Source organism: Schistocerca serialis, chromosome 2 (assembly GCF_023864345.2).
Source record: "Schistocerca serialis cubense isolate TAMUIC-IGC-003099 chromosome 2, iqSchSeri2.2, whole genome shotgun sequence".
NCBI lineage: Eukaryota > Metazoa > Arthropoda > Insecta > Orthoptera > Acrididae > Schistocerca > Schistocerca serialis.
In genome coordinates, this window is record NC_064639.1 from 1,077,125,532 (window position 1) to 1,077,137,860 (window position 12,329).

The 12,329-nt window shown below is 45.5% G+C and overlaps 1 protein-coding gene across 1 annotated transcript in view; it reads right to left on the reverse strand.

Moving 5' to 3' along the window:
- Positions 1–12,329, reverse strand: part of LOC126456632 (chaoptin-like) — a 157,166-nt gene that overhangs the window by 29,985 nt on the left and 114,852 nt on the right. The window contains exon 7 of the mRNA XM_050092376.1: positions 2,462–3,337. Within this exon, the coding sequence (XP_049948333.1) occupies positions 2,462–3,337 (876 nt within the window). The remainder of the gene's footprint in view (positions 1–2,461; positions 3,338–12,329) is intronic.

Below are 12,329 nucleotides of genomic sequence, written 5' to 3' on the forward strand. Positions count from 1 at the left end.
CTGGAGTTTATTGAGCAACTCTGTAACGCTCTCCCAGCAGCTAGACGATCCCGTGACGATATGCACCGCTCTTCGTTGGATCCTCTCTATTGGTTCTGTCGGTCCTGCCTGGTAAGGCTCCCAGACTGATGAACAATACTCAAGAGTCGCTCCAACAAGCATATTGTAAGCCACTTCCTTAGTGAGTGGGTTACATTTCATTTTGATGCATTCGATGAATCTCAATCCATCGTCTGCTTTTCCTAGGTCGCCTCGGATAGTTATTCCTAGATATCTTTCGATAAATATTGTTTCTATCAGTTTTTCATCAGTAATGTAGCTGTAGAGAAGTGGATATCTTTTCCTATATGTGAGCAATACGTTACGCTTCTTTACGTTCAGGGTCAACTGCCGCAGGCTACACCATTCATGAATCCTCTGCAGGTCCTTCTCCACATCGATACTATCTTCTGGCATTGCTACTTATTAATATACAACAACAGCATAAGCGAAGAGTCTTATAGAGCTTCCTGCGCTTTCAATTAGATCTTTTACATACACTGTAAACAGTAATGACCCCACGACCTTCCTTGGAGTTCTCCATAGACTGCCTTTACATCTGTCAATTTTATTCGGTTAGGAACGACGAGTTGAGTTCTGTGTGCAATGATGTCTTGAATCCGGTTGCATATATCGTCCGATACTCGGGAAGCCATTAGTTTTTCACTAAAAAGCAGTGTGGGACGATATCAAACACCTTTGTTAGTTCCGCTTCAACTTCAGTGCGGATGTCAACAGCGCGCTGGATCTCGTGGAGGAACAGAGCGACCTGTTTCGCTAGATCTCTCTTCGCAGAATTGATGTTGATTCTTATAATTGAAATTTTGTTCTCTCAACACGTCGTAATTCTTAGCAATAAACATGTTTCATTACTCAATAACAGGCTGACGCCTATAATATAGGCATATAACTATGTGCATTTGCCCTACGACCCTTCTTGAAAACGGGAGTATCTTGTGGTTTTTCCAGTCGTTAGGTACCCGTCATTACCACAGCGAAATACAATAAACAGCAGCCAGAAGTGGAGCAGGTTCTTTCGCATTGTCTTTGAAAATGTTAATGGTAGCTCATTCGGTTCTGAGGCGTTTCCGCTACTAAGCAATTGTAGTTCCCTGCTATTCCACAATCGGTTATTTGAATATCTGCCGTTTCGACGTTCGTACGATTATTGAAAGAAGGGGCCATATTACTATCTTCCCCGGTGAAAAAATTTCGGAAGACGGAATTCAGTACTGCCACCTTCTCTCTGCTATCGTCAGTTTCGGAGTCTTTATGGTCCCCGAGTAACCGAAAAGATGATTTCAAACCGCTTACTAATTTTAAATGAGACCAAAGCCTCTTAGAGCTTTTAATCAGATTGGTCGAAAAAAAAAATTACTTTCTATGTCATTGGACTCCTCTCTCACTGCTCCCCTTACGCTCAATTTTGTCTCGTTCAATATCAGCAATCACACGTCAGTCAGTCAGGACCTGACAATGTCTAACGAGAAGTCCATCGAAAGCTCACGAATATACAACCACTTGACGGGGCTGGAAGCACGAGAAGAATTGATTCGCATTATGTAGGAACAATAAATACTCTGCTGAATGTTACTCAATTTAAATGCAAATACACACTTACTATCAACATATATTTTAGTTAGTAGGAGGGAGCAGTAAAACAGTGAGTGGTAATAATCAAAGTGCAACTCTTCACAGAGGGTTGTGAGCTGAAATTATCGTATGGTGGGGGAAGTCGGCAGATATACTAATGCGTTTATGCGGAACTGATTTACACTGGAAAAAAAATTTGTTTCAGTATTGGTCACCAGTAGCATGTGAAAGCAATATAAACAATTGAGACCATAAGATGGACAATTTTCGTGACACTGCACGAGTACTGGTATTACCGAGGGCACAAGCTGCAAGGACTGTTAGGGCAAGAGTAACTTCGTCAATAACTTCCACTAGGATGACGCCTTCCTTTTCCAGGTGTCATACCAAGCCTGCCCATGTTTTTTAATTTCATTAGCATCGTCTTTAAACCTTTCAATGAAATCGGGGCTCTCCTTAGACTTTTCAGTCGGCGATAATCTCTCAATACAGCACTGAAAGTGCTGTCATTCACATAAAAGAGTTTCATGAACAGTGGACAGTCTCTCTTGTTGATATACACACTGTTCACTCACGTTATGGCGTGCCAAATGACAGCGTAGATGATATACCATCATAAACAATGTACAGCTCCTGATTTGCACCTGGTAGCCAAAGTTGGAACTAATTTTTTTCCGTGTAAGTCGGTTCCCCATTAAGATATTAGCACGTCTACTAAGTTACACTGCCATGTGATAATTACGTCCCACACAGGACCTCCGTGAGTAGTTGCACTTCGTCTATAACCAAGTGGTACAAGGTGTCTATTCCATCAGACTAATAAACTAGCCTTTATAGGATTTCTGGTGAGGTCAATGTTCTTCACAAGAGGCATCATTGGCCATATCCTCGATGGAACAGAAGACAAGCGATTCCCAGAGAGCGAGAGTTGCCGGAGTCGGGTGAGGTCTCTCGCTGAAGCTGCATCGAGGTGAGCGTCCCTTTCATCTTTTCCAATGGAATTCTCACTCAGATTCAGGCGCAGGAGGTGTGGCAGTGGCAGAGAAGGTAGCTCCTCCAGCCCCGTATGGGCGAGGCTGAGCGTTCGCAGCCGCTGGACGTAGTGGAAGAGCTCCTTAAAATTGGCTCGCAGTGAGTTGTTGGCGAGGTTCAGTTCGAGCAGCCCATCGATGCCAGAGAAGACGTTGTCCGGCAGGATGGTGAGCCTGTTGTGGCCCAGGAAGAGGGCGACCAGGTGCGCTGTCTCGGGGAACATGCTGCTGTCCAGGTGCTCCAGCTGGTTGTGCGACAGGCGCAGGCGGCGCAGCGTGGCGCCCACCTCGGCCAGCGCGCCGCTGGGCATCACGACCAGCTGGTTGTGTGACAGGTCCAGCCGCTCCAGCTGAGTTCCGCGGAAGGCGTCGCGCGGCACCGACCGGATGTGGTTGTGCGACAGGTCGAGCACTCGGAGGCGCGGCAGCCCGTGGAACTGGCGCAGCTGCAGCGTCTCCACGTGGTTGTGCGACAGGTCCAGCAGCTGCAGGGAGTCACCGGAGCCGGTGAAGGCCTGCGCGCCCAGCGACAGGATCCTGTTGTGCGGCAGCGACAGCTCCTCCAGGTGCTGCAGCGGGCCCAGCGCACGCGCCTCCAGGCCCGACAGCAGGTTGTAGCCCAGGTACAGGCGGCGCAGCGAGCTCGACAGCCGCTGCAGGAAGTTCACTGGCACCTGTAGTACACAGAAATTCATCTCCCTTACAATATATACTTGGAAGGCATTAACATCCTATACTTAATAGACAGTCGCGAATTTCCATTTACAAGTACATTTCTCGGAGGGTACGTGCCCAGTTTGACTCCTTTCTGTCCATAAACGACATTAAATCATTAGGCATGTAATGATCATTGTTACTATAGAGCATGTTCAGAAGCTAAGTGTACTGGAGGTTTGGCAGCACTGAGTGGTAGAGTATGAGGGAACCCCGGACCAGAGCCAGCATTGCAGGAACATGGTAGTACGTGAACTGACGTTGTAGTGTCCAGGTGCATGGAAGATGTTGGAAGTAACCCCGCAGAGTGCGAGCCACATGCTGCGATCCTCTTCCTCCTCACAGAACGGATAACATCTGCAGAATTTTTTTGGTGAATCAAACCGGTTTTCGAGGAAGGTGCCATGAACAGAACCAGTATATTTACTTGGTGCAGGGTGTTTAATGGAGGGGTTATATTTGTTCATGACGAACAGAGGACTGGAAGACCTTCCATTTTGATGAATGCGTGCAAAAAATCCAAAAAACTGTTTGTAAGACCGCCGATTGACAGTGACTGAAATTTACGTGACGCCTGCACAACTCTTCAGAACTCTCTTCTACGAGACACTCACAAACGTGGGGATACCGGAAGCAGCGCGCAAGATAGGTACAAAAACAGGTGACAGAGCAGCTCAAGAAAAATTGGGTTACTAGCGCCCGCGAGTTTCTTAAGCTCTATTGCGACTGTAGATGAAACGTGAGTGGTTCATTGCATGCCTAAGACAAAACTACAGTTTTCACGCTAGCGTCAGACCAACTACCCATCGGCCAAAAATTCCAAACCACAGTTTCGGACAAAAAAGATAATGACTTCACTGTTTTGGAACCGAAAAGACATCATTTTGATCCAGTCTCTGCCTCAAGAGGATACCATTAATGGACAGCGATATTGTGAGACTCGTATAAAACTCAAAAGGGGTACTCGAAACAAATGGAGGGGAATGCTGACGAGAGGAGTGTACCCGTTGCGCGACAATTCCCGTCTTCATGCAGCCTCAGCCACGAAAGGGCTCATGGAGTTATTTAGTTGGGAATTTAGGACCTTTTCCCATATTCTCCTGACTTGGTGCCTTCAGATTATTACATGAGTGGAATTCAATTTTCAAACGACGATCAGGTGCTGAAAGAGACCCTGAAGTGGGGGAAGCAGCTGGTGGGAGAGTTATTCGAGGGGTGCCTAAGGAAGCTTGTGCCACAGCTTACCAAGTGTATCAACAATAAGTTGTAATTTTTTTTGTTCAAAAACACTTTTTTCTAAAGGAATATAGAAACCTAGTACACTTACTTTCTGAACATCTACCATATTGTATATATACGAGGGTAATCCCAAAAGTAAGGTCTCCTATTTTTTTTTTATAAGTACAGAACTCTGTTTGTGTGGCAGTTGGTCACACTGTTATGAAGAGTGCTTTACGTGCTGTGTGTAAACATGCGCACTCCACGCTGAGGCGGTCAGTCTTGGCTTGGCAGCCGCTGAGAATGGAGCTCCCGTTGGATGTTACCGCGAAGTGCGAATTGCGCGCAGTTATTCGGTTTTTGAACGCAAAGGGCACTGCGCCGATTGGTATCCATCGCCGATTGACGGAAGTGTATGGTGAGTCGTGCATGGATTTCAAAAATGTTCGTAATTGGTGTAGAGAGTTTGCAGCTGGTCGGACCGAAATTCACGACGAACAGATGAGCGGGAGACCGTCAATTTCTGAAGAGACAGTGTTGAAGGTTGAGCAAAGCATGCGTGAAGATCGGCGGATCAACCTGGATGATCTCTGCACGTTGGTTCCTGAGGTTTCCCGAAGCACCGCTCACAGAATTTTAACGGAAGCATTGAACTACCGGAAGTTGTGCGCAAGATGGTTGCCACGCGTGCTGACTGAGGACCACATGCGGCAACGAGTTGATGCTTCCCGCGCATTTCTTTACCGCCTTGCCGCCGAACAGGACAACTTTCTGGACTCAACTGTCACGAGTGACGAAACCTGGGCGTACCACTTTACACCTGAGAAGAGGTTCATAACTTTCTGAACAGCATGGCGGCGAGCAGGTATGACACGGGAATACAAAAACTGTCATAGCGTCAACAAAAGTGCATCGACAGAAATTGTGAGTATGCCGAAAAATAGCTAAATGTGCAAGCTGTAAACTCATGTAAACCATTGTAGAAATAAACAGGTCTATGTACTCATGAAAAAAATAGGAGACCTTACTTTTGGGATTCTCTTGTATTTATAATATAATTGTCTGTCTTGATCACCATTTTTACTTTTCGAATGATACACCTTAATTAATTCATTTGGCCATATCTGTCATCAGAATAGGTCAGCTCAAAAATAGAACAAATTAGAAGACGTATTTCTGTAAATATTACACTAATACTGATACATTTAAATTTTGGTACACATTTGATTGTCAGTTCGAATGTACACTTGCCGATGGAGTAAGGTGTGGACTTAAAAAGTACAGTAAAATAAAAACCAGGCCAGCCAACTACATAGACTATCGTCTTTCTGAAGAGTCTTTTTTTCTCATTGACTAGTACATTACACAAATCCTTCCAGTTACATGAATGAGCGAAGAAACCGCATTGTTAACAAAGTGCGAGAAGTACATTCTACATTCTACATTGATACTCCGCAAGCCACCCAACGGTGTGTGGCGGAGGGCACTTTACGTGCCACTGTCATTACCTCCCTTTCCTGTTCCAGTCGCGTATGGTTCGCGGGAAGAACGACTGTCTGAAAGCCTCCGTGCGCGCTCTAATCTCTCTAATTTTACATTCGTGATCTCCTCGGGAAGTATAAGTAGGGGGAAGCAATATATTCGATACCTCATCCAGAAACGCACCCTCTCGAAACCTGGCGAGCAAGCTACACCGCGATGCAGAGCGCCTCTCTTGCAGAGTCTGCCACTTGAGTTTATTAAACATCTCCGTAACGCTATCACGGTTACCAAATAACCCAGTCAGGAAACGCGCCGCTCTTCTTTGGAACGCGCCGCTCTTCTTTGGACGCGCCGCTCTTCTTTGGGTGTGGAAAGGAAAGTAGGACGGAAGGTTATGCTTTAACATCTCATTGAAGATGAAGTCATCGAAGACAGATGACAAACACAACAAAGAGAAAGACAAACAGGGAAAATGGCCATATGCTAATCAAAAGAATGATTTCAGCAGTTGCCATTTAGGAAAAACACGAAAATCTTACGTCTGGATGCATATTTGCAGTGTTGTTTATTGCATGATCCGATTTTGATATGATTAGTTGGCCAAATTACATGACCTGTAACTACACTCCTGGAAATGGAAAAAAGAACACATTGACACCGGTGTGTCAGACCCACCATACTCGCTCCGGACACTGCGAGAGGGCTGTACAAGCAATGATCACACGCACGGCACAGCGGACACACCAGGAACCGCGGTGTTGGCCGTCGAATGGCGCTAGCTGCGCAGCATTTGTGCACCGCCGCCGTCAGTGTCAGCCAGTTTGCCGTGGCATACGGAGCTCCATCGCAGTCTTTAACACTGGTAGCATGCCGCGACAGCGTGGACGTGAACCGTATGTGCAGTTGACGGACTTTGAGCGAGGGCGTATAGTGGGCATGCGGGAGGCCGGGTGGACGTACCGCCGAATTGCTCAACACGTGGGGCGTGAGGTCTCCACAGTACATCGATGTTGTCGCCAGTGGTCGGCGGAAGGTGCACGTGCCCGTCGACCTGGGACCGGACCGCAGCGACGCACGGATGCTCGCCAAGACCGTAGGATCCTACGCAGTGCCGTAGGGGACCGCACCGCCACTTCCCAGCAAATTAGGGACACTGTTGCTCCTGGGGTATCGGCGAGGACCATTCGCAACCGTCTCCATGAAGCTGGGCTACGGTCCCGCACACCGTTAGGCCGTCTTCCGCTCACGCCCCAACATCGTGCAGCCCGCCTCCAGTGGTGTCGCGACAGGCGTGAATGGAGGGACGAATGGAGACGTGTCGTCTTCAGCGATGAGAGTCGCTTCTGCCTTGGTGCCAATGATGGTCGTATGCGTGTTTGGCGCCGTGCAGGTGAGCGCCACAATCAGGACTGCATACGACCGAGGCACACAGGGCCAACACCCGGCATCATGGTGTGGGGAGCGATCTCCTACACTGGCCGTACACTACTGGTGATCGTCGAGGGGACACTGAATAGTGCACGGTACATCCAAACCGTCATCGAACCCATCGTTCTACCATTCCTAGACCGGCAAGGGAACTTGCTGCTCCAACAGGACAATGCACGTCCGCATGTATCCCGTGCCACCCAACGTGCTCTAGAAGGTGTAAGTCAACTACCCTGGCCAGCAAGATCTCCGGATCTGTCCCCCATTGAGCATGTTTGGGACTGGATGAAGCGTCGTCTCACGCGGTCTGCACGTCCAGCACGAACGCTGGTCCAACTGAGGCGCCAGGTGGAAATGGCATGGCAAGCCGTTCCACAGGACTACATCCAGCATCTCTACGATCGTCTCTATGGGAGAATAGCAGCCTGCATTGCTGCGAAAGGTGGATATACACTGTACTAGTGCCGACATTGCGCATGCTCTGTTGCCTGTGTCTATGTGCCTGTGGTTCTGTCAGTGTGATCATGTGATGTATCTGACCCCAGGAATGTGTCAATAAAGTTTCCCCTTCCTGGGACAATGAATTCACGGTGTTCTTATTTCAATTTCCAGGAGTGTAACTTGAAGTGAAATATTTCCTTTGGTGAGTAAGTTATTAATTAGGAACTGCTAATATTTGAATAATTAATAACACTGTGTTCCTGCGAAGAGATAATGGAGCTTAAATTACATTTATGATTCATGAGGTGTGGAAGAACTTCTAAATAGTTGTAATTTGGATGAAAATCGCCTATATTGATAACTACTAATTTTTAACGTGACGGAGTTGACTACTGTAAGGGTTCCTAAACATGAAGGCGGATGTCATAAACGTAATGAAACTTCTGCAGGAAGACAGTTAGCGGCTTTAGCCAGTCAGGTAATGCTAAACGAACAAGTGTGTAGAGTTCCTTCAATAATCGATCATAAAACTGCAACACCAATTTACAGTGGCAACAAAAAATAATATCATACACGACAGTATGCTATTTTGTGGTGTTCTCTTGTCTAACAGCATAATTTAGTATTTTCCTTCTCGGTTTTCTTAAACAACCAGCACACAATGCCCACGTTTTGTAGTTTGCATGCAACATAGTGGGCCTCATGTTAGATACCATGTTTGAGGAAACCATGTTCACAGAACTCGGAGGGGCCTCTAATATACTGCTGAAGTTTACGCTGCTGGAAGCGTAAAAAACTTTCGTGATTCATCATAAAATGAAATCCCGTGACTCTGTCTGCAGCTAACGTCTACAGGACAGACGATACGCCATCATCTTTCGCTGTCGTTTCTCGTAGCTCACATGTCACTCCATGGCTCACTTCAGTTCTACAGCACCTTTCCGAATATCGCAAAAAACTTATGAGATATCTAAATTAATTTTTATTTTGTTTTTATTTACCTGTGGAACCACGTAACTAATACTATTGGACTTCTTTTCCCCGACCGCAGTGCAAAATGCAGGGTCTTCATGTGTGATGCAAGTACTGTGTCCAGCGTTGCACAAGAGCCAACGCCGAGGATGCATCTTCCGTTCTTCGCATAAGCTGCAACTCATGCCTCGGATTCCGTCAAGCTGCCTACCGGTTTCAAAGTAGTGGCTTTGGGTAGAGCTCCGAGAAAACTCATGCACTATGACTGGATTGTCAGTACACGTACACAACCTCAAAACGTCTGTGACAGTATTCCCACGAAGTGCTTTTGATAATGAGAACTGCTGTCATTACGCACTATCTGGTCAAAAGTATCCAGAAACCGACATGAAATGAGGAACTGATCACAAGATGACATGAGATATGAACTCGCCAGTATAAGAGGAGGTGGGGAGTACTCAGTTGTCAGTAGGGAAGCAGCAACAACAGAATGATTCGGTCAGGAAAGGTCAGTGACCTCAAATTGTAGAATAGCCTTTGAGTGTCAACTGATTAACAATTCATCGGAGACATCTCAACCAATCTAAAGCTGCCCAGGTTTACTGTTGGTTATGTCACTGTAAAGTGGAAATCCAAGGGGCAACTACAGCTAAATCAAGATCGAGCGAACCTCATGTATTGATGGACAGAGACCATAGATTATTGCGGAGGATTATTGAAAAAACAAACATACGAAATCAGTGGCAGGAGTGACTGGTAAGCCCCGAAGTGCTATCGACAGTCCAGCTAGCACAATGATGGCACGTAGGGAACCAAAAACAATAAGATACAACGGTCGAGCACCTCATAAGTCACACATTTATGATGTCAACGCTCAGCGACGCATGAGAAAGTATAAAGAGCAACGCCACCAGACTGTGGATGCTGGAAACGAATGATTTCGCTTGATGTATCACGCTATACCCTGCTCTCCCAACGGCTGTCAGTCTTCGTAACAGGAGCCGCTATTTCTCAGTCAAGTAGCTCCTCAGTTTGCCTCACAAGGGCAGAGTGCACCCCGCTTGCCAACAGCACTTGGCAGACTGGACGGTCACCCATCCAAATGATAGCCCCGCCCAACATCACTTAACTTCGTTGATCTGACGGGAACCGGTGTTACCACTGCGGTTAAGCCTTTGGTATTATTGCACTTAAGATAGTGAAAACGTGGAAGGATACGAACCAACTATAGAGCATCGCATACTGCAGAAGGGAGAGGAAATGTTCAGAGATGATGACTGTTAACACCAGCATGACAGTGCACCTGTTGTATAGCATGATCTGTGAGGAAATGGTTTGTAGACGATAACTTTCCTAAGATGGACTGGCCTGCCCAGATCCCCATTCTAACCTAATGGAACAGCTGAAAGATGAGTAACAACGTCGATTGCACTCCACACCCCACCATCCTAAATCACTACCGCCTCTTGTTTCTGCTGTTCCTCGGCAGATGTTACGATACCTCATGGACGCCTCCCAACCGGAGGTGAAACTCTCATAATCCCTAACGATGACACATTCCATATTAATGTCCACTTATAAGTTCAAATGGCTCAAATGGCTCTGAGCACTATGGGACATAACTTCTGAGGTCATCAGTCCCCTAGAACTTAGAACAACTTCAACCTAACTAACCTAAGGACATCACGCACATCCATGCCAGAGGCAGGATTCGAACCTGTGACCGTAGCGGGCGCGCGGTTCCAGACTTAAGTGCCTAGAACCACTCGGCCACTTCGGTCAGCCAACTCATAAGCGTCCAGATACTTTTGATCACATAGTGTAATGTCAAAGACGCATTGGCAATGTTTGTTATTACATTTTCTTGCATGAAATAGCCGTAGGTCTGTATGTTTGTTATTCAATCTCTGTAGTGTCTTGTTCTGGCAGTTAAAATACCCTTATAAACGCTGCCATTTTTTTACCATAAACAAGAAACAGTATTTCAGCATCGATGTATCCACCAGGCACAGACAGTTAAAAGTCATTTGCGCTACTGAACTCGAGCAACAGCATCCTCACCCTTCACTCCATGGACTACAGTTAACCATTTACTTACTAATATTTTTCTCAATAGTCGACTCTATATTTACTGTTTACATTATTGAAGCCAGCATATTTTGTCTTGCACTTTTGTCTCATAATTACATAATTTGTTTGGTAGGAATTCTTTATAAATCTGTTCTTACTATTTATTGACGTGATGATTAGTGAAGATAATGCTGTTTTAGAAGATTTTGTTTGAGTGGTACACCCAAAAGAATACAGGAATGTCGAACGCCACTTGAAATTTCTCATAATCTTAAAGTTTATTTATTTTAGGCTTCCTTACTTTTCACACAACACAATTTCTCAAGGGTGTTTTCTTAACGAGATTAGGAGGGATAAACCTAACAACACCTGAGAACGTTTGCATGTAACTCGCTAAATATTCAAAGAAATCGATTGTTTTATACTTAACTAAATAGATAAATTTCTCGGCTCTCTAGTGGTATATAATATGTCATGCCAAGTATTACCAGAGAAGAAGAAACCCTAAGAAGAAGCTCATCTCACAGCCGCCAATGTAATAACGGACTTGAAACCTGCGACTGGCTGTGAGCTGGGTCTATAAGCCGCTGGGTTAATTTCTAGGGTACCAGCAGGAGATTGTGTACAGGCTTGTGAGTAGATACATGCTGCTGACACACTGGTGTGAAGTACTAAACGATCCCACGACTTTCTTACACTTTGTTCCAAAGCTACTCCTCACACATCAGTTTCGAGTGAGACCAGTAAACCGGGTACCATAGTCCATAAAAGGAGCCACTGTTCATTTCGATGATCAGAGCCAGGCTCTGCAGCACTGGACTCATGGCATCAGTGGACACAGTGTGAAACACCTTAAATATCCTTTCTTAAGTAGGGAAAACAGTTCTATCTCGAGGATAGTGTACCTTGGATCACACGATATTTCTTGGTCGGTGTTTCAGTCTATTGGCCACTTTTAGAATCACGTGCTGGAATGCTCACTATAGACCACTAAAGCAGTTACCAGCATTTTCTGCTGTTTTAGATGTTTTGAGTCATGAGTTTGTATTTTGTGCAGCATTCGTCTATATCTTAAGCGCTGAATAAATTATTGAAGTTATTTGGAAGATATCGTTAATTCGTCATTTACAAACTTTTTGGTGAATAAAACGCTATATATTATTAAAACTAATTCTATAACAAGTCCTCAGTTAAGACATACTTCATCGGTCATTCACCGCCTTACGCATTAAAATGGAAGGAGGTCGTCTAACGTGGAATATTTGGTATTTGTTAATTCTTCGCTTACAGAAATCTATGGCAAACAATGCTATATATTTTTAAAGCTAAGTAGTGTTAAGT